General features: G+C 53.7%; 1 protein-coding gene and 1 long non-coding RNA gene across 8 annotated transcripts in view; one reads left to right on the forward strand and one right to left on the reverse strand.

The window, feature by feature from the left end:
• Positions 1-385: 385 nt before the first annotated feature.
• Positions 386-18719, forward strand: PATZ1 (POZ/BTB and AT hook containing zinc finger 1). 6 transcript variants are annotated; one of them, XM_036074551.2, is made up of 5 exons: positions 386-1709; positions 3111-3174; positions 9505-9676; positions 15617-15754; positions 17222-18719. In XM_036074551.2, exons 1-5 carry the CDS (start codon positions 439-441, stop codon positions 17638-17640), a joined length of 2064 nt encoding a protein of 687 aa, XP_035930444.1. In that variant the 5' UTR covers positions 386-438; the 3' UTR covers positions 17641-18719. The 6 variants fall into 6 exon arrangements, with proteins under 6 accessions (XP_035930444.1, XP_035930445.1, XP_035930449.1 ...); XM_036074552.2 differs by having other exon boundaries at positions 17225-18719; XM_036074556.2 differs by having other exon boundaries at positions 15682-15754; positions 17222-17395.
• The window catches only part of LOC118524405 (uncharacterized), a 34609-nt gene continuing 21090 nt past the window's right edge, over positions 7974-21492 (reverse strand). For both annotated transcript variants that reach the window (XR_013443459.1, XR_013443458.1), the window contains 2 exons: positions 17513-17691; positions 7974-8361 (listed from right to left, as the gene is read on the reverse strand). This is a non-coding gene — a long non-coding RNA (uncharacterized LOC118524405). The remainder of the gene's footprint in view (positions 8362-17512; positions 17692-21492) is intronic.

Here is a 21492-nt window from a genome sequence, read left to right on the forward strand (position 1 = left end):
GCGCGCGCGCACGCCTGCGCGGCAGACCCCTCCGCCTCCTCCCCGCGCGCGCGCGCCCCTTTTGGCTGCGCGCCGGCGCCGCCTGGCGGGCGGGAGGGGAGGTGGCAGGCGCGTTTGCAGGAGGGGCGCACCTCTTTGCTCGCGTACCCCCCGGAGGTAGACCTAGGAGGGGAGGCGGGCCGGCGGAGAGGAGAGAGGAGCGCTCAGTCCAGCAGGGGTGGGGGCAGCTATGTGGGAGGTGGTGCGCCCTGCGGTCTAGACAGACCGATCCGGGCAGGGGGCGTGTGCGCTCGGCGCACCTGCGAGACTACAGAGCCCCGGGCCGGCACGTGTGGGGAGTGTAGATACGTCCGCTGCGCCCCGCTTCTCGCTGCCTAGGGGAAGGGAGGGGGGGCGGGCAAGTGCCGCGGCCCGGTTTGTGGGGAGGGGGCGGCGGCCATGGAGCGGGTGAACGACGCTTCCTGCGGCCCATCGGGCTGCTACACCTACCAGGTGAGCAGGCACAGCACAGAGATGCTGCACAACCTCAACCAGCAGCGCAAAAACGGCGGGCGCTTCTGCGACGTGCTCCTGCGGGTGGGCGACGAGAGCTTCCCAGCGCACCGCGCCGTGCTGGCCGCCTGCAGCGAGTACTTTGAGTCGGTGTTCAGCGCCCAGTTGGGCGACGGCGGAGCTGCAGACGGGGGTCCCGCTGACGTGGGGGGCGCAGCGGCGGCCCCAGGCGGCGGGGCTGGGGGCAGCCGGGAGCTGGAGATGCACACCATCAGCTCCAAGGTGTTCGGGGACATCCTGGACTTCGCTTACACTTCCCGCATCGTGGTTCGCCTGGAGAGCTTCCCCGAGCTCATGACGGCTGCCAAGTTCCTACTGATGAGGTCGGTCATTGAGATCTGCCAGGAAGTCATCAAACAATCTAATGTGCAGATCCTGGTGCCCCCTGCCCGGGCAGACATCATGCTCTTTCGTCCCCCTGGGACCTCGGACTTGGGTTTCCCTTTGGACATGACCAACGGGGCAGCCTTGGCAGCCAACAGCAATGGCATCGCAGGCAGCATGCAGCCCGAGGAGGAGGCAGCCCGGGCCGCTGGTGCAGCGATTGCGAGCCAGGCCTCCCTGCCTGTGTTACCTGGGGTGGACCGCTTGCCCATGGTGGCCGGACCCCTATCCCCCCAACTGCTGACTTCCCCATTCCCCAATGTGGCATCCAGTGCCCCTCCCCTGACTGGCAAGCGAGGCCGGGGCCGCCCAAGGAAGGCCAACCTGCTGGACTCAATGTTCGGGTCCCCAGGGGGCCTGAGGGAGGCGGGCATCCTTCCATGTGGCCTGTGTGGGAAGGTGTTCACTGATGCCAACCGGCTCCGGCAGCATGAGGCCCAGCATGGTGTCACCAGCCTCCAGCTGGGCTATATCGACCTTCCTCCACCAAGGCTGGGTGAGAATGGGCTACCCATCTCTGAGGACCCCGATGGCCCCCGAAAGAGGAGCCGGACCAGGAAGCAGGTGGCATGTGAGATCTGCGGCAAGATCTTCCGTGATGTGTACCATCTCAATCGACACAAGCTTTCCCACTCGGGGGAGAAGCCCTATTCCTGCCCAGTGTGTGGGCTGCGTTTCAAGAGAAAAGATCGCATGTCCTACCATGTGCGGTCCCACGATGGGTCGGTGGGCAAGCCCTACATCTGCCAGAGCTGTGGGAAAGGCTTCTCCAGGTGAGGAATGGTGCCCTCTACCCCATGACCTGTCCTATTCCTGGCTCATGGGACAGTTTCTTGCTTAGATCTGGGGGTGTGGGATTTGTGGGAGTCACTTGACCCTCTAGGGCCACATCAGGTTTGGGGAGAGTATTTTAACGGCCCTGGTTTTGTGGCCAAGAGCTGCTTTCTCTTCCCACAGGGAAGTTCTGTGGCACTAGGCGTGCCCTACTGTCTGTCTTCCTTTGGGCCTTTTGGGAAGGGGCTGGATTCCTCAGGCCACAGCCACGGGGCCTCACCATTCTTCTCCCTGGGCTCCCTTTGTGTTTCCGGCACCAGGCGTGGGGCCCCCTCTGGGGGCGGGAGGCTTTTCCTCCAGCGACTTTCCCTGCATGAATGGCTGCCCAGGGAGGGACTGAAACAAGTGCATCTGGGACTCCTTACACTCCATGCCACCAGATTCCACCCCCGCCCCCCCCCCACAGAGCACTAGCCATCCTGGATGGGCAGACTCAAGATTCGTCCCTCACACCCTCCTGGGATCGTGGGGCACAGAGTTCTGCACCCAGAGTCTCTTAGCACCAAAATCTTTGATCTGCTCTGACCTGGTGGCTCCAGAGCCTAACTGAACCCATAGATCCCCTTTATGTTTTCAGGACAGAGAGGAGTTGGGCAGGATATCTTTCTAGATTCACTTTTTAGTGAGCCTGATAGGGAACTGAGGACTTGTTTGGGAGCAGAGGGTTGTTTTGTTTTTCCTCTTAAGAGAGTATTCAGAATAAAAGGCTGGTTTTAACTTGCCTGGATACTGAGGACCTTGTGTGTATGTGAACCTACGGATGGAGAACTCCCTTGGAGGGGCCCCAACCAGGAACCAGTCTTACCGGTCAGGCAGCCCCTGCCCACCTGCTCTGGCGGGCATCTGGTTTACCAGCCCAGCTGGGGACTTACGGCTCTATCCCTTGGCCTCTGGGGACTGAATTCCATCCGGGTGGCATTCATTGGCTGCCCTGGTGGGAGAGGCTGGGGGAGGGGAATACTGAGTTTCTAAGGGGCTTTAGTCTGGACAATGAATCACACATACCCCCTCCCAGAAAGGCTGCAGTAAGGCAGTCTTGTCTCATTCTAAAGCCACCTCCTCTGGTCCTAGAAATCGGTTGAGCCTGGTGGGGGGCGGGGTGAACGGGTAGGCAAGGTCAGAGACAAACACTCACTTCCCTTCCCCCTCTAGAAAAAACCAGGGTAGAGAGGCCTGGGCCTATGGAGCTGGGTGGTGACTTTGTCTTTGTCATGCTGGGATGGGAAAGAGGGAGTCCCCTCCATCCGTGTGTGTGCAGGTACGGGTGGGGAGTCTGGCCAAGTTTGCGGCCCCATCTTTTGAGGTCTTGTTTTAAAGTCTCTCTTGGTTCTCTTTTCCAGGCCTGATCACTTGAATGGACATATCAAGCAGGTGCACACCTCTGAGCGGCCTCACAAGTGTCAGGTAGGGGTCGGGGCCAGGGCAGAGATGGGCTGAAAGACAACACTGCTGTTCTCACAGCCCGGCCACAAGCCAGCTGATGTGTGTGCTGGGCTGGCTGACTGACCACCACCGCTTTGCACACCTCCCCCTCTGTCCGTCCACCCTTGTCTGCTTTCCTCCTTTGTTCTTCCCCCTGGCCCCCTCCCCCCCACCGCTGGTGTCCCCTCCTTCCTGGTTGCTGGGTCCTGATTCCCACCCTGTCTCTGTCTTTTGCTTGGCTTTTCCTCTCCTGGCATTTGCCAGCTCCTTGGATGGTGGGCCACATTGCACACATGTCGTCCTGGGGGCACCGGCTCCCCATTGGGCCTGGCTTCTGGTTCCTAGCAGTTTGCAGGAGCCACCGTGGAGAGGCAAGGGTTTGTAAAGAGCTCCTGGTGGTCCAGCTAACAACACTTCCCCTTGTCTGCCAGGCAGCCTGACCTTCTGGGTCCCCCTGAGCTTAGGGCACGAGGGGTGGCAGTGGGAACGACAGTGAAGGAGGATAAGAGTGGATGGTCTGATTCTGATTCAGGTGCACTGGCACCTGTTTTACCCACCCTGAACCATGTGTGCAAACAGTCAGGGCTTCTAAGGACTGGAGAGCAAGGTGGTTTCCTCTCCCCGTGAGCTCTTTGTGTAGCAGTAGGTTTAGGGAAGGCTGGGCAAGATTCTCACTCTTGGTGTGTCTGCTTCAACAAGATCTGGGGGCCCTGTGTTACCCAGAAAATTGAATTTCCTCTCCTGGCCACTGAGCATTCCTGTGTGGATGGAAAACACCGGTTTCTTCTCCTTGGCTATCCCCCTTCCTATGCCAAGTTCCCGCCATCTGAGGGGGAGACAGAGTGGTGGGGTGCTTGTTACAGTGTCTGGTAGGATAACCCGCTTCTCTTATTCTGTTGGTGGCAAGGAGGGAGGGTTCAGGGAGACCTGCAGGGAGGAATGGACGTGCTGTAGGTCAGGCAGTGAGCCCCCAGGGGCCAGGTGTGGACGGTGTTCACAGCCAGCCAGGCTAGGTGGCCTCCCCCGAGGACGACGACCCAGGGTGGGCATGCTGGGATCCGTCTGTGCCTCGCTGCCTTCTCTCTGTCTCTGATTTTCTAATCACAGAGCACATTCTGACTCTCCCAGGTAGCGTGCTGAGCAGCCTGGCAGAGTAGGAGGAGCCCAGAGGGCAGTGGGGGCGTGCCCGATGGCCTGGGGGGGTAACCTGCACTCTCTGCCCTTTTTCCAGGTGTGGGTTGGGAGCAGCAGCGGCCTGCCGCCCCTGGAATCTCTTCCTAGCGACCTGCCATCATGGGACTTTGCCCAGCCTGCTTTGTGGAGGTCGTCCCATTCGGTTCCTGACACCGCCTTTTCCCTTTCTCTAAAAAAATCATTCCCAGCCCTCGAAAACCTGGGCCCAGCACACTCCAGCAGCGCTCTCTTCTGCCCAGCCCCGCCGGGATATCTGAGGCAGGGCTGGACTGCCTCAGAAGGCAGCCGGGCCTTTACCCAGTGGCCTGTAGGCTAGCCTGGGCCTCCCCAGAGAGGGTTTTTCTGTGGAGGGGAATGGGAACGGCGGTTGCTCTGAGACCCCTGCTTTTGGGAGAGGCCAGCAAAATGGTTCCTGCCCACCATGCCCAGCTCCTTCCTGTATGATTTGGAGTCTTTCCCAGCTCAGGGACCCCAGGGGTAGTAAGGAGCTCCTTTCTGGGTCCCCCCATGGCCTCCAGGTTTCTTTCTGGGTTCTCTTGTCTTTTTCTCCCCCTTTAACAGATGGCACCCCCGGGTATCTGTCCTTGCCTGGGTGATTTTAGGGGTTGGTGCTTTCCCAAGAACCAAGTCACGGACTTATGTGCTTCCCCTCTCCTAGCATCACCTCCTGCAAGGTGTGGGGTTTCTAGAATGGGGCTTGGCCACCCCTCCCCCCACTGTAGGGGTGAATCCCCCTCCAGAGGAGAATGGAGCAACTCCAACTGGGTCAACCCATGCTGCCCTCTTCCCTTCCCACTCAGACAGGTCCTGCTCTCATTTCTGGCTAATGAATTAGACTTCTGTGTTTTTGAGGTTTACTAGCAGGTCTACTCAGGAACTAGACTAACCAGTAGCTTTAACCAATATACGGCTTTGGGGGCTGATAAAGCAGATGTAGACCCCTCCCCCCCACCCGGATCCCAGTGATATGCCCTTTAGCCCCCGCAGCCTCCGCGGGGATAACAGGAGTGATGATAAAAGTTTTCATTCTAACATTTGAGGCTTTGTGTGTTTTGTCCTTGGTCTCTGTCATAACACTGACATCATTGTCCCTCGGTGTACGGTGTACGTAAGGAGCCCACTCCTGCCCTGCCCCGCGCCTCCAACACACAGACCTGCTGGCCCAGCCTCCAGCCCCATTAGCCAGAACTCCCCTAATGATGACCCAGCAGGTGAAGACATGCTGGCTCTCATGCTCTGGGCTGGCTGGCCGGTGTGCCTGGGCTTGGTTAAACAGCAGGGGCATCTGTTTTGCATGGTGTGTATTCTGAAAGCATCAGAGGTGAAGAGATGGCTCTTTGGGAGTTGGTTCCCTGGGCAAGAGCTGGGCACGGGCTTATACCTCTCCACCCTTCCTGATGCCACAGACGACAAAAGGGGCCAGTTACAGAGGCTGGTGCCACAGCTTGAGCGAAAAGACCATCTGAATGTTGGGGTATGAAGCCTCAGGCTTGTCAGTGACACACAGATCTCCTCAGGGCTTGGCCTGAGTGTCCTTAACTGGCTCAGATGCCCTCAGGCGCTGCTGGCTTAATGACCACAGTGGGGCTGGGACATTTCCCCCACATGGAGTTCAGCCTGAAGCCAAGAGACTAGAGCAACTCAAGACCTCTCCCATTACTTGCAGTGGCCCCACTTCTCAGGGGCTAGTTGGGGTGGTTTGGGCTGGAGGATAGCTCACTAGAGAAGGAGTGAACTGAAGTGGGAACAAGGGAGCTGACACCCCAAGAAGGAAGGGGCCAGCGAGGCCAATGGCAGTGGGCCTCCATGTATTGCCGTTAGACTTTTCCAGGGCTATAATAAAAAAGACTGCTTGAGACCACACCCCCTTTCCCCCCACCTCCAGGCTGCCAGACTTCAAAGGCCACCAAAGGTTGGGTGTGTGCTAGTGTCCCTGATACCATTTGGGCCCCATTCCTGAGCTGCTCAGCCCTTGGGGAAAAAAGCTTTAGGCATTCTGGGATGGGGAGAAACTATTTGGGGAGTGAAGGGAGCATGACTGGGACTCAGTATTGAGTGGGGAAGACCAGAGGAGACCTAAGCTCAGGGTGGCTGGGCTGGGACCTGGCAGGTGTGCTCTTGACAGCAACAGGCTGCCTGTGCACAGGGTGGAGGGCAAAGTGGCGGCCATTCTGAACATCAGGGGTGATCAGAACATGCTATGCTGGCTCGCTCTTGTCCCGTCAGGGTTGCTCTGTCTTCTCTCTGTCTCCAGGATGAGAAGTGCCTTTCTCCTGAGTGGCCCCAGTATACAGATTCTAGGTGTCCCCTTCTTTGAGATCTGCCTCTCCTTTGGCCACTCTTCTGTGTCATGTAACCAGGCTCTTTATGTTCTGTGTTGTCTAACTTCTGACAGGCCTAGACTCGGGCTTGTACACTTTGACAATTCCCCCACAAAAAACCTTGGGGACTGCAGCCATGAAGGGTCAATTTTGACTCAGAGAAGCCAACTCCAGCTTGGCTTTGTAATACAGTGAAAGTTTTTGTTGTGTTTGTGGGGTTTTTTTCCCCCCAGCAGCAGATTTACATTCCTAATTATGTTTGCTCAGGCTAAAGTTAGCTTTCATGCCTTGAAAGATAATCAATGGGGGGGGGGGGGGAGTCAGCTTGGTCTGGGATTTTAATTTTGCCTAGCTAATCCCTCAAATGGATAATCCACTTGTGGATAATTGAGGTTTGGCTGTCTATTATCTTTAGGTAGCACAGTATGACAGGCAGTGCTTTAAAGGACAGACCCCAAAAGGAGGTTGGCAGGAGAAACAAGGCATCGCTTTCACGTCCCTCTAGTGGCGCCTCTCCCGGGGACTGCAGAAGATGAAATTCTGAATGTGTGCTTTCACCGCATTTTCTTACACCTGGTCCATGTTTGGCTCCTTCGAGTTCTTAGGCATAGACCACACTGCCTCTCATTGTTGGAGGGCTGGTCCTCAGGTCACTGGTTGGCATAGCTGGTGAATGACCCCCAGATAATTTGTCAGGTGCACCCCTCTCCCCCCAGGGTGTTTTTGGCAGGCTTTGCTCTGGTTTGCAGGGCCACTGGGCTGGGTGGAAGATGGAATTTTCCCCCCACTGTTGTCTGTGATTGGGTCAAGAGGTCCCTGACTGAGGAGGGGCCCACCAGTGGCCATGAGACCAAGCGCCCAGGATGCTTCCTGAGTCACCTAAGTGCTCGAGAGTTTCTCTGCACAAATGCTGTCACCTCTCCCTTTCAGGGGAGTCCTGGCCACCGCGCACACTGTTAAAAAGTATCCGTACCTTTCCCACCAGAAGCTCTCCCTGCTGAGTCTGGAAATGGGAAAAGCGCAGGCTCAGGGGCTGGTTCACATCCCAGCCGGCCTGGATCCCCTCCAGGCCTCTGTCTGCCCAGCTGTGGGGTGGGGAAGGGAGGCAGACCTCAGGGAAGCCGGGAGGGTAGGGAGGGTGCTGGCCTGGCAGCGACAAGGTTTTGACTGCTGCTTCCTCTAGTACCTGAGTCGTGTGCTTCGGGCCAGTCATTCTCCAAACTCGGCTTCCTCATTTGTCAAATGAATCAACTCAATGCATGAAACAGATAAAGACAGTATTTCATTAGCATAAGGTATGCTGTTCAGATGTGTAGCAGTCACTTAGAGACAATGACTGAGAGCAGCAGAGCCAGCCCTGATGCTCACAAACATTTGGGATTGGAGCAGGAACAGCAGAATCTTTGGCCTCCACAGTATCGCATACACTGGTTTCTTGCTTTGACCGTATACAGTAAGGAGATAAACATTTATACGTGGTGATGGTGTTCAGACATTTACCTTGAGGTCCTGGTCTCAGGAGGTGCTTCTGTTAAACAGAGACGGCAGGAGCAGCTCCATTCTAGTGAGTTAATGGGGTGGCGGGTCTTCTCCAATGGGTTAATATTCGCTCTGTAATGCACTTAGAGGGGAATGTTGCTTTCTCGTGGGAGTTCTAAATAGTAAACACACATAGAAAAATTAGTCAGACTTGACATGAACCTCTGAAACACCTCCATGGAACCAAAATAGTTTTGAAAGTCTCTAGGCTGAACTCCCCCAATGACTTCCCTGACATTCTGTGACCTCCAAGGCTGGGGTGCCTGGGCAAGGCCCTAGATGAGGAAGGGCCATTGGAGGTCAGGGACTGAGACTGAGTCAAGGCCTCAGGGGTGGGAAATGCCTGGGGACCTGGGGCTGCCTCCCAGAGTGCTGGTGCTGACCCTCAGCTCCTGGGAACTGGCTAGGAGTTGGTGCTCACACCACAGTTTTCTATGGCCACATTCTCTCGGAGGGTAATAACACAGCCTGCCTCAGAGGGCTCCTGTAAGGATGGATTGCATGAGATCAGTGCCTCTGACAGGCTTATCATGGCACCTGCCTGGCATAGAATGCATGCTCGATCGATGTGGGGTGGTATCATTCTTGTTATTGCCAGCACTTCCGCAGCTTAACGTCCCACAAATGCTCTGAATCATGTGGCCTTCCTTCGCTCTGCTAATTCTCACATTAGCAGAGTCGATGCTATCGTTTTAGGGGCTGCTTTCTCAATACAAACTCACAAGAATATTATAAGGAGTAATCTCTGTGCTTTGTCCATCCTTTCCTTTCCATTTCCCTGTGGCCAAGACTAAGGTCACTTTTTAATAAAGTGGATAAACTGAATTCTTTGTATAAAGCAAGTAGGGAAAACCCAGGATGGAGGACAGGAAGACGGATCTGTTCATATGCCAGCTTACTTCTATACATTCACTTACAGTCAGTGCAACTAAAGTCAACTCTTCATGTTTAAGAACAAACAAATGCCTCATCTTTATTTTGTAAAAGAGTGTGACAGTGTACCATGTCTGGGCATGCTGCGGTGGCCATTTGGAACCAATAATCCCAACTCAGGTGTCTCATGAGGAGGCATCATGGGAAATAAGAGCAGCTTGCTTGCCTTCTGGGGAAGAAGCATGGGCCACATGTAAAGCTCTCTTTATACAGGGATTCCAGGTGTTGGCCTTGTGAAACAGTTTTTGTTTCCTGGTGTGCTTGGTGGGGAGTCAGGAGTGTAATGCCAGTTTTCACCTCATCCTCTTTTCCTTTCTGCCCTCAGACCTGCAATGCTTCTTTCGCCACTCGAGACCGTCTGCGCTCCCACCTGGCCTGTCATGAAGATAAGGTGCCCTGCCAGGTGTGTGGGAAGTACTTGCGGGCAGCTTACATGGCAGACCACCTGAAGAAGCACAGTGAGGGGCCCAGCAACTTCTGCAGTATCTGTAACCGAGGTAATCTCCCTGCTATTTCCTCACTTCCAGGGGCTGGGCCTGAGCTTGTGTGGGAGGCCAGGGGTGTCTTGATCACCTTGCCTCAGACTCCACTCCTTGCACGGCTGGCCCTCCCTTCCCACTGAACAATAAACACCTTCATCACCCAGCTAGCTACACCTCTTCCTTCCCATCCTTGGGATGCTTGGAATAGGAGTTCCCAGGAGATCAGCAAATGGGAACGGAAGGAGAGAGTGCTGTTTCCAAGCCTGGGCTCATTAACACATGTGCTGTGCGGATGGCACGATTGGATACATTTCGTAGACACCACTGAACTACTGAGGTCAGTGGGAGAGTCATTAGGCCCCAAGAGGTGGGAAAAAAGGGGTCCTGCTTGAGAGCTTTTGCTGGCTGATTCACTGGCGTGTGAAATTCAACAACCAGGGAAGGAGGTTGAGTCTGGAGATGGACAAGGGGCAGAAAGTTTCTAACAAATGGTCGGAAAAGAGCCCAAACCCAGGTAGGCGGTGGTCTTGATGAGACAGGAAAGTGGAAGGTGCTCTGCGCAGGACAGCGTGCTTGAGGCTGAGGTTGGCCTAGGTAGAGTCTGGCTCTGTGGCCCCAGTGCTGTGTTGATGGAGTCAGGCCTGCCCCTGAGCTTCCGCCAGGGCTTGTTGGTGGTTGGAGGGCTAAGGTTTGTGCTGTGCAAGCACAGTGTCAGCGGAGGAGGCTTGCGCCGGATCTGTGCGGAAGGAGGTCGGGGCAGCCGTCTGTGGTGGGTGTGAAGATGCTTCTGCACGATGCGCTTGCTTTGGCCAGGTGCGGACGTTGCTGGGAAGTCTTTTCTCCTGGGACAGTCTTGTCCCAATGCCTCTGTAAGTCTTGGGTATGGCTTAGTGGATTGAGTACTGAACTGGAGTCAGGGGACCCAGGGTTTAGTCCACACCCCTCCTACCTTGCCCTACTCTGTGACCTTGAGCTCTCCCTTCCCCTTTCTAAGCCTCAGTTTCTTCATCACTTAAAAGGGGTTAAGAACACCCCACCTTGCCCACTTCACAGGGTTGTCATGATGGTCCCAGGAGACAAGGTAGGTGAAAGTTCTCTGAACTCCCCATAAGGAGCTGCACACTGGGAGGTCCCGTCCTTACACTCTGTAACCGTGTTAGGAAAGACACAGCTCACTGACTCTCTGGTTTGGACCAGGCACAACACCCCTGCAGTCCTTGGCTGGAATCTTTGGGTGCCTGTGCTGTCTCCATGTGCCCTGAGGTCGCTGGTGGAGGGAGACTGCGGAGTAGCTGGGTGTTCTTGGTGCCCTGGAGCTGGGTCCCTCCCTGGGATTGCATACCTGGGGTTTGCCATGAAACCCACTGGATATGGATGTTTGTACCACCAGGAAACCTGCTGTGAAAGCGGGGAGGTGGTCATAAAAACTGCTGAAGCGTCTGTCCTATTTTCTGACACGTCAGTCGAACCCTTCCTGGCAGGAGCTTCCCCTGAGTAGTGAGCTGTGGGGTTGTGCGTGTAGGGAGTTATCAGGCTGTGGCTGACCATCCTGACTGTGGCTGCCCCAGCTCTAGAAAAAGATGGTTTCTTATCTTACTTCATCCTAACCCGGCTTCCTGACAGCATCCCCTTCCCCCTCACCAACGCCTCACAAATAACTAAACTGGCAACATGCTGTCAGCAGGTGCTTGGTCAAATTTTCAAGCCTGAGGTTCTCCATCTGAGAACTGAGGTCAGAGACCAGAGGCAGGAAACCAGTGAGAGTGGAGAAGGATGTTAATGATGAAACTCAGAGCCTAGCTCAGATTGCAGAGTGGGGCAAGAACTGGACGGGAGACCCAGGGCCACAGCCCCTGGGGGCCCAGCTCAGGAGGAGAGAAGAGCTGAGAGCAGCAGGGAACAGCAGGGAAAGTCGACCCAGTTCGGAGACAGCTGATGTGGCAAAGCCAACTACTGTTCTACGTCATGACTTGGGCCGCAGCCACAGGCCCTGTGACTGGGCTCGGGGAGCCAGAAGAGTTAAACCAGAGCCCATCTTTTCTCAGTAAAGCCAAGCCTAGATCTGGATCATAGGCTGAATACCTCTGGGTCCCAGAGTCAGAATGGGAAGTCCCATTCCTCCAAGAAGACAAAAGAGGGCTCTGGTCCAGCCCTCCCTAGGCATACAAAGGGAAGAGCAAACAATTTTGGTCTTTATCAGAAGAGAAGGAACAGGATTCTACCTCAAGACTCATTTATTGGGCAGAAATAGGAGGAGACGACTCCTGAGGGAAAAAAAGAAAAAGAAAAAGAAGAGGAAGGTAGTTTGTCCAGAAGAGAAGGATACCAAAGACATCAAGCCCCTGGAATCAGAATGCAGCAAACTCTGGGTCATCCTTCACTCTGCCCACCACCAAGGCTGTGATATAGGAGGAGGTGCACAAATAAAGGAATGTACTTACCGGAGCGCCTGGGTGGCTCAGTCGTTAAGCGTCTGCCTTCAGCTCAGGTCATGATCCCAGGGTCCTGGGATCGAGCCCCCATCAGGCTCCCTGCTCGGGGGGGAAGCCTGCTTCTACCTCTCCTACTCCCCCGCTTGTGTTCCCTCTCTCACTAGGTCTCTATCTGTCAAAGAAATAAAATCTTAAAAAAAAAGGAATGTACTTATCTCCGTAAGGGTTCAAGCAAAGGCTGATGTCAGCTAGATGGTCAGATGGTTGAGGCTGGATCCGGTGCCCTTTGAACCCCTTCAATCCCAACAGTTCTCAAGCAGTCAACTTAACTGCTATAGATCTGCCAGTCTTTGCCATACAAATGACTCTTCCTCATGAAGCATGAGAAAGAACGGAGGCAGCCTGGCTGCTCTCACCACACACTTGAGACAGATGACCTTGTCTTTGTCCTAGAGACATACCAGGATGTGGGGCATACCATCTGTAGAGGAAGATTATTTGCAGTGGAAGGAGTTATGATGGCTAGAAAAGGTTGTTTCCTCATTTGCGAATCCAGGAAATGAGTTGAGTTGAATGGTGGGAAGGAGAGAAGGACCTGGTAGATCACCATGATTTTCTTCCTTACTTTTTAAATTTCTGTAGCAGGGCCTTTGTATATTCACATGTACTGGTATGAGAAAGAGGAATAGCTTATTGGAAGTCTGCCTTTGACAGAGACAACATCTGAACTCAAACATCATTGCTTAAAGGTAGAAGAAGCCTTCTCCCCGGTCAGAGGTGAGCACACAAGTTATCACCAGTGCCAGTCATGGACACAGACAGCCTGCCATACCCCTGGACTGAGCTGATACAGACCTACTTAGTGCCTCCCTCCAACACAGCTCTGTTGGGCATGACCCTGTCAGGGTTTGGACAAGAAGAAGGCAGTCCCTGACCCCTGTGTGGATGTGAAACTTGCAAAAGGAGATTTACTTCTGGAGTGTGAATTGCAGTGTACGTACCAAGCAAGAAAATGCAGTGGAGGAACAGTAGCCTTTGGTTGTAAATTCTTCATCTTTGGAGTGCGAGGGAGGGTGACTGACCTGTTGGCTGTAGTGAAGTCACATGTGTGCTCACTGTCTTCATCGTTCTGGTGCCTGGATCAAGCTGCCTCTTTGGTTCTTGGTTAATCAGTGGTGAATGGGCAGGTGAGTTCAGAATTCCGGCTAAACATTTCTGGCTTCAAAGATATGTTCTTTTCAGAAACTCGACTTCTGTTTTATCCCAACACTTGGCTGCTGAGTTGCTCTGTGTTTAAGTTCTGGGCTGTAAGTGGCAGCTGTGGATCCACTCCTACCACCCTGCCATGTGGTTTCGCTATAGATAGTACAGTCTGCAGCTGGGGTAAAGTCAAGTGTTCCTCAGACTGTTTTTCAGGAAAACAGAGCAAATTTTCATTGAGCGTCTGCTGTATTCCCCTACTAGAGCTCTCCCCACAAGGAGTAAATATAATAATTCCTGGTGCTCCTTTCCTCCTTTCCTGTTCCCTTTAATCTCAGTGGACCTGCCCTGGTACACCATGGAGAGGGCTTCACACCACTTCAGAGGCTCCACCGGGATTAAAAAGCAAAAGAAAATCCCTTCCAAAGTGGAGTCACGGTGTCATTGGAAAGTCCTGATATCTTATGCTGGTTGCCAGGGGCCACAGCACCAATCCCAGGGGCAGGGCTAAGGTCCTCTTTCCTGTTAGCCTTGTCTCCTCATTCCTGACTGCAGCCTCCCTCTTAGGGATGTTTATATGGGATCCTCTTAAACCAGCCAGGTCTATAAAGTAGCTGCATCAGGAAAGAAAGGAAAATCCACTCAGTCCCCCTTTCCTCCAAAACCACCAACTGCCATTGCCCGGGGAGTGTCTGTTAAATAAGCTTGCCACAGGTTAGCTCCTGTCTACTAGCGGCTTCCAGTCTAACCCACCAATATGGCTGAGAAACACAGAAGTGTGAATGGTGATAACGAACCTACTGCCGAAATCCAAGGGATGGTTCCAGGGCCAGGGCCCATTGAAGAGTCTGCTCAGTGTTTAAGGACCACATGGTGGCACAGGGTCCTGGGGTTGGAGGCCAGGCTCTGCCATCTAGTAACCCCACATGTGACTGCAAGTTACTTAACCTCACCAACCCTCTTTGTTTCTTCATCTACGAAACAGGTATACTCATAATTCCCAGCTCATAGGGTGGCTGGGGGAATTCTACAGAAGAACGCATGCAGCGTGCTGGGCCCTGGCACACCATTATCACTTGCTAAAAGTGAACCTTTATTACTGTTCCAGCAGCATTTGAAAGACCATGCCAAATCAGATTTTTTAAAAACAAGTCTTGTGCAGACATTACACAGTACTCCGCAGCCTCTGACCTGTTAAGCGTGGATCCCACTGTTATCCTAGGACTAATTTTCAAGGGGAATAAAAGCACTTGAGAATGTGTCAACCACATCTGGAGTAGATTAAAGGGCACTAGCGCTCCAAGTGGACCTTATGCTAAAACGCTTCAGATCCTGCTGAAGGCATGTTCTGATCCTTGACCACGGTAGAGTTGGATGACACAACTTCCTGCAAAACCCAAGTCAGTATCCTTTGACTGGCCTACCTGGTTTTATGTCCTCAGACTTGTGGCTGGTGTGGAAATTGACCCAAGATTTACTCTTCCCAGCCTGAGATACCACCTGGCTCAAACTGACCAGAGCATCTGGGTTGGGCTGCTGCAGTTTCAAGATCGCTGGATTGCCCCTCCTCCAAAATAAAGACAAAGATTATCTGTTTCTTCCTTAATTGAACCTGATGGATGCTCCAAAACCAAACCAAAAAGATGACCATGAATAAGATCCGACTGAGCCTCTTTAACATAAGTTGCTATTTCTTTTGTTCCTCAAAAGGTCTGAAGAGTTATTAAATCCAGTTATTCTGAAAGTGAGAAAGTAGCAAAATAGAACATGTCCTGCTAGATAGAAGAAGGGAGACTCCCAGAGGCATTCCTTTGGGATTTCATCTTGCCTCCATCCGGTTTGTTGTGCAGTTTACCTTTACACGTGTTAAGCAGGCATTCTGTTGGCTGGAGTCCTGCGGCTGCCCTTGAGCCTCATGACTTTTCTGACGACATTTTTAGCCATGGTCTCTGCAGCTGACCTGGGGCTGTGGGACACCTTCTCCAACCGCTCACTACTGAGGCACCAAGCAAGCCTAGAGGCATTTGGCCTCTGGTCCTGGCAGGAGCAGGATTTCAGGCCACCCTTCCAGGCCGCCGGCCTCGGTTCTCCACCGCAGCCTTGCAGAGCGGGCTCTGCAGAGAAGCCGATTCGAGGACAGTGCCGCCCATCCTGAGCCAGGTGGCTCCTGTGGTTGCAACCGTTCTTGAGCCAACAAGGGGGCCCCTTCTAGGTGCAGCTGACCTGGGAATGCTAGCCAGAGCGGCCAGAGGAGAGGCGTGGGGGAAGCAGAGAGGTATCTCTGTGCTGGCCGCGGGATCTCATCTCCTTTTGTCTTGTTTAGGTTTCTCCTCTGCCTCCTACTTAAAGGTCCATGTTAAAACCCACCACGGTGTTCCCCTTCCCCAGGTCTCCAGGCACCAGGAGCCCATCCCGAATGGGGGAGCAGCGTTCCACTGCGCCAGGACCTATGGCAACAAAGGCAAGCGACCCCTTGCTCTGCACTTTGCTTCTCTGCGCAGACTGTGTTGTGGGGGCGCTGGGCCGGGCGTGGGGAGGCGGGAAGGCTGCCGGCTTGCTGGCCGCCTCAAGGAGGCTCTGAGATCTGAGTGGCAGTGGCCTCCAGGACAAAAGTCACAGTGGGTATCTCACTCCAGGGCAGTGAGTGAGGCTTTAGGGCACTGCCAAGATCCAGCCCCCGCCTCCTCTTCCCCAGCCCTCCTCCCTTGCTCCTGGCCTGCCCCCACTGTCTGGAGCCCTGCAGGGATGCCCCGGGCCCAAGGCTGGAAGAGGAGCCCTGCATGATGAGTCACTCTGGGCCTGTCCATTGCCTGTGGCCCTTTAAGGATGGTGTGGAGCTGTGGCTGAATGCTTTCTTTTCCTTCCACCCTGTGGGCAAGGGGGAGCCAAGGGCTGGCTTCCCCCTCTATAGGGATGACTGGTTGCTGTGAGCGGTCCTTTCTGGAGGGCCTCTGGCTGCATTTGTGAGATGCATGGCGATAAATGAGCTACGTGACTGCCTCTGACTTGGAGTTGGTCTGCAGAGAGCTCCCTAGGCCCCACCTTCACTTGTTGATTCAGGGTGTTCTGTGGTATTTCACGTTGTTGCCTTGGGGATGATGCCAGGGGCTTGGCAGATGGCAGAGATGGCATGCTCCACGCTCCCATCACAGACCTCCCTTCCCGGCATGGCTCTTTGAACCCAGGCAGGAAGCTGCTGATTGGTGGAGGACTGCAGTGTGGGCAGGGCAAGGCAGAGCAATGAGGATTGCCTCAAGGCCCAGCTTGTCCTGAGCCCTGTGTGGGGACAGTCAGCTGACTGAGTTGTTCCAAGTTGCTTTTTAATCTCTATGCTTTGGCCACTTGGCCCTGGATAGGTTTTGGCAGAAGGAAGGCGGTAAGGGCAGGGCTTGTGTTGGCAGCATTGGGCAAAGGATTGGCTTCTGTCTCAGCCATCAGTGGGGTCTGCTGGGTTGAGGACCTCTCGGCTCTGGTTCTGCCTTGCTAGGGTGCAGCTAGTCTGGTGTGGAGGTGAGGCCATTGATATACCTGCTCAGCATCATCAGAACAGCCGTCTTACCCCCAGGGGCAGCCAACAGAGCGCCTAGGAGCTGGGGGTCTCTATGTTGTTCTGGGTGGAAGCAGTGGAGGTCCCCTCTCCATACCCTCTTCCTCGAAGCAGGCTGAGATGGTGGTGAGCCATACACGTGCACCTGCATGAAGAGTCCGCGGCGAGGGAGGCTGGCAGCCCCAGGGCCCTGCTGTCTCACCCCCATAGGCACACCAGGCTCCCAGACCGACCAGCTGAACCTCCGGGGGTTCTGCCAGGGCGGTGGCTGGCCATCCGCTGCCCTCCACAGGCCTGTGAGCTGGCCCTTCCCGACCCCTCCAGGAGGGGGCATCTCCAAAGCCTGGCCTCATCTGTCCTGTGTGTTTTGTTTTTTCCTAGAAGGCCAGAAATGCTCACATCAGGATCCGATTGAGAGCTCCGACTCCTACGGTGACCTCTCGGACGCCAGTGACCTGAAGACGCCCGAGAAGCAGAGCGCCAACGGCTCCTTCTCCTGCGACATGGCAGGCCCCAAAAACAAAATGGAGTCTGATGGGGAGAAGAAGTACCCCTGCCCTGAATGCGGGAGCTTCTTCCGCTCTAAGTCCTACTTGAACAAACACATCCAGAAGGTGCATGTCCGGGCCCTCGGGGGCCCCCTGGGGGACCTGGGTCCTGCCCTCGGCTCACCTTTCTCTCCCCAGCAGAACATGTCTCTCCTCGAGTCCTTTGGGTTTCAGATTGTTCAGTCGGCGTTTGCATCATCTTTAGTAGATCCTGAGGTTGACCAGCAACCCATGGGGCCTGAGGGGAAGTGAGGCAGATGCGGTGTCCCCACGGAAATGGCCACCGGGGACTGCTGAGAAATGCTGTGAATGCGGAGGAAAGTAATGTCTTTGGGTTCTGTAGCTGAGAGATTTTTATTCGTTTTTAACTCCCCCTTCCCCCCACCCTATCACCCCACCCACCCCCACTCTACCACCCATCCTCTCAGTGGTCTTTAGAAATAGATTCTCATCTGATACTCTGCAGGAATATCTGCGAGACCTGGTATGGGATAAGGGGAGAAAACACTACATAGGCCTCCAAGGCAACACCAGTCCCGGTTTCTTTAATGGGCAGAAGCTGGAATTCCTGGTGCTCAGTTCTTAGTGACCCCAATCCCAAACCCACACCTGATGGCATTCTGGGACCTCAGTGATTTGGGTCCCCTCCCCCTTCTCATATCCTTCAAGAGAAACCACATTAGGGTCTCCACACACTTACACAATGCTGATGCCCAACTGTTTTCAAGGAAGCTGGAAGCCTACAGCATCCCATGGACCATGGGGTGAGTGCCCTCTGAGAGCCCCTGAGCTTGACCCTTGACCTGGAGGGCCCCAGACCTTTCTGAGCCCTACCTGGAGGCTGGCATTTTGCTACTAGGACAAGCTCAGCTATTGAGGACACCCCCACCCCAAATTCCAGTTCTTATGTGATTTTAACCATTCAACTTGCTGTTGGGTTTTAATTCTCTAATTATTATTATTATTGTTATTATTTTTTAGGACCAGTTGTAGTGAATTGCTACTGAAAGCTATCCCAGGTGATACAGAGCTCTTTGTAAACCGCAGTCACACATTAGGGTTAGTATTAAACTTTGTTTAGATGTACCATAATTAACTTGGCTAGTTGATTGTTTGAAGTCTATGGAAGAAATAGTTTTATGCAAAATTTTAAAAATGCCAGTCTGGTCAGGGAGGTGTAGGGGGTTTCAGTGTTGTTGGTAGCCAGGAAGGCAGGAGAGCTGGTAGGTGGGGACACTGTGTGCCTCGGCTGTGTCACGTGAGCAGGCCCAGGTTGACCTGGTGATGTGAACTGATCTGATCAGACTGTATTAAAAACGTTAGTACATTAATCTACCTGCTCCCCTGAGTCCGGTTTTTCAGCCATAGGTGGGGGGCCCTTTAGGACCCAGAGGGTGGGCACCTGGGGTGGGGGGTGGGATCCCAGGAGACTTCTCTTCCTCCTCATTGTACCAGCTGCACTGGGACCACTCTGATAGCTGGGTGTTCCCACTGAGGACCCAGCTGCCAGCATTCACCCATTTGTTCAACAAATATTCACTCCTGTTGTCTTCACTGCTGTGTGCCAGCCCCAGCCTCAGACAACCCTGGTGAGCAGGACACCCTTGTGGAGCTTATCGGGAAAGAGACAGTTAACAAGTAAGCAGATTTAACCATGAGTTCAGGTAACTAGAAGGCCAGGGAGAAAAACCAGGCAAGGTGGGGACAGTGACAGAGAGAGGGTAGGTAGGGTGGTCCAGGATGGTGAGGGGCAGGGACTGGGGCTCTGGGAGAGAAGACCTGGAGTTAGAGAGGACCCAGTGTAGCGACCAGCTAAGACCTAAGGAGGGACATGGGCAGGGAGAGAATTCTCATGGCCAAGGGGCTGGGCTCTAAGAAGTTCAGCAACGTGAATCCCCCTCAACCCCCTTTACCTACAGGGTTAAGTAAAAGGTTGTTGCACCCTTTGTGGTGAATGTATGAAGAGAAGGGGGAAAGAGGACAGCAAACAAGAGGCAAGAAATGAACACAAGGAAGAATTAATGGGAGCAAGAATTACAGGGAGAGGGGACTGGCCAACTTAAAGCAGCCTGGTCATCTTGAGAAACCTCAAGGAGAAGGAAACCCTTCAACTAAGCAAAACAGCATGTAACCTCCAAACAAGTAGGAAAAGAAGTGATAGAGGAGGGAAAAATAAACACAGACCAGGAGGAATAAACAAAGCATAAAATGATTTAGACCCACATTAATACCATTAATTACATTGCTCTGGTTTAAGGCAAAGACTCTGAGCTGGATTAAAAAAAAGAAAACCTCTAAGCCATCTACATGAAATCTTGGGTAAGTTGCCGGGTTCTGTGGAGTGTGTGGGATAGAGGCTCAGGCCCCTTGGTATCAGTAGCAGAGGAAAGGGTAACCCTAAACTGCTGAGGCCCTGTGAATGTGGCCTTGTGACCACCACAAGATCTGCCAGCTGATAGCACCCATCAAGCGTTACAGCAGAGAACCTGGCCCTGAACTGGAAACATTATTAGTCCTGCCCTCCTCCAAGCCCCTGATCATGTCCATGGACAGGCAGGGGCCGCAGTCAGGAAGCAGTATCTGTGCATGGCAGGAGGGGAACAACAAAGCAAGCAGGCTGCTCCTTACAAAGCACTACTCACCTGGAGGCCTGAGCAGCAAGAGGAGGTCCCCTGCATGCCCCCCAACCTCGATCTCCTCTGTATACCTGTGCCTGTCAGGCCACAGGGAAGAAAGCTGTGCAGAACATGGGTGCATAAAAGTGGAATGACTTTGCCATGGTCAAGGGTAAAGAGCCTGAGCTCCAGCTCTACCATCTGCTGTCAACCCTGGGCAAATCTTTGAGCCTCAGTTTCCTCATCAGTACAAAAGGCATGAAGATTAAGGGAGACCATCATGAGCTAACATTTTCTGTGCCCAATTCTCAGCACAACCTGTGAAGTTGGTTCCATTACAATTCTCCTCCTGCAGATCAGCAAACACCTCCCACCTCTGCCCCAGGTCACATAGTGCCAGAGCCAGGGTACAAACTCAGGTCTGTCCTCTGACTCCAGAACCTTTACTCCCAAGCTCCAGTGACCGTGCCTTTACACACATGTAAATGCCCACTACCACACTTGGCACAGAGCAGGCCCTTACCCTGCCAGGCCCCCAGAACAAGGGTTTACACAGTGCAGCAGAAGAAAGCCATGGAGGAAGTCAGGGTCAGTGCCAGAAGGAGTGCCCAGAGACCCTTTGTGAGTAAGCACTCTTCATGCTTAGGTGACCCTCTGGGGTGACTTGCACCCCACTTCAAGTCACTTGCTCCAGGCAGAGCTGTCATACCAGGAACCCATCCAGCCACTACCTGATAGGCTGGGCAAAGACTGGGCACTGGTCTCACTTCCCCACAGCATTGATCACCCATCTCTGCCCCTGGCAGAGATTAATGAAGTCCTGTGGCACCAAGGAACCCTGGTGCACAGGGCTACCCGAGAAATCTGACCACTGATAGGCAGAAGTGGGTGGGACCTGGGGGCCTGGCAGGTCTGGGGCTGTGGCCAGTCTCAGGATATATTTTGTGAGATACTTTTTACAATTCTGGCAGTTCTCCAAGCCTTGGCTTCCTTGTCTGTAAAGTGGGGATGATGGGGGACTGACTTGGAAAGGTTGTAGTGAGGATTAATAACGTATACCAGGTGCTGGGCACAAAGCCAGGCTCCCCATGCATGAGAATGAACTTCAGCCCCTTCCCTGGCCCCCTCTGTTCCTGCTCTCTGCCTCTGTCCCTCTAGAGCCTTTGGGGACCCCCAAAACTGACTCACAGCAACTTGCCTCCTCTGTATTTCCCTGGCTCCAATCCCACTTTTCCTACTTGGTATGCCCCAAGCACAAGTCCCCACTTGTGCTTTCATTTTTCATGTATCAGGCCTTTACTTATGCCAACCTTCAAATCACATCCAGTTTCTGACAATAATAACCTTAATAATAACAACATATGTTGTGTTTACTAAGTGCCAGATGCCCTTCTAAACACTTCACATATATTAAATTCAGTCTGTCCTTAACAACTGCCCAAAGAGTTAGGGACTATTTTTACAGTTAAGCAACTCACCCCAAACACAC

This window comes from Halichoerus grypus, chromosome 13, assembly GCF_964656455.1.
Source record: "Halichoerus grypus chromosome 13, mHalGry1.hap1.1, whole genome shotgun sequence".
NCBI classification, from domain to species: domain Eukaryota; kingdom Metazoa; phylum Chordata; class Mammalia; order Carnivora; family Phocidae; genus Halichoerus; species Halichoerus grypus.

What these genes read in the sequence shown, in the direction of transcription:
- PATZ1 (XM_036074551.2), top strand. Translation starts at nt 439, where the DNA reads ATGGAGCGGGTGAACGACGCTTCCTGCGGCCCATCGGGCTGCTACACC. An exon ending in TGTGGGAAAGGCTTCTCCAG is followed by an intron (nt 1,710 to 3,110) that starts GTGAGGAATGGT and finishes TCTCTTTTCCAG; the next exon opens with GCCTGATCACTTGAATGGAC. An exon ending in CAGGACCTATGGCAACAAAG is followed by an intron (nt 15,755 to 17,221) that starts GCAAGCGACCCC and finishes GTTTTTTCCTAG; the next exon opens with AAGGCCAGAAATGCTCACAT.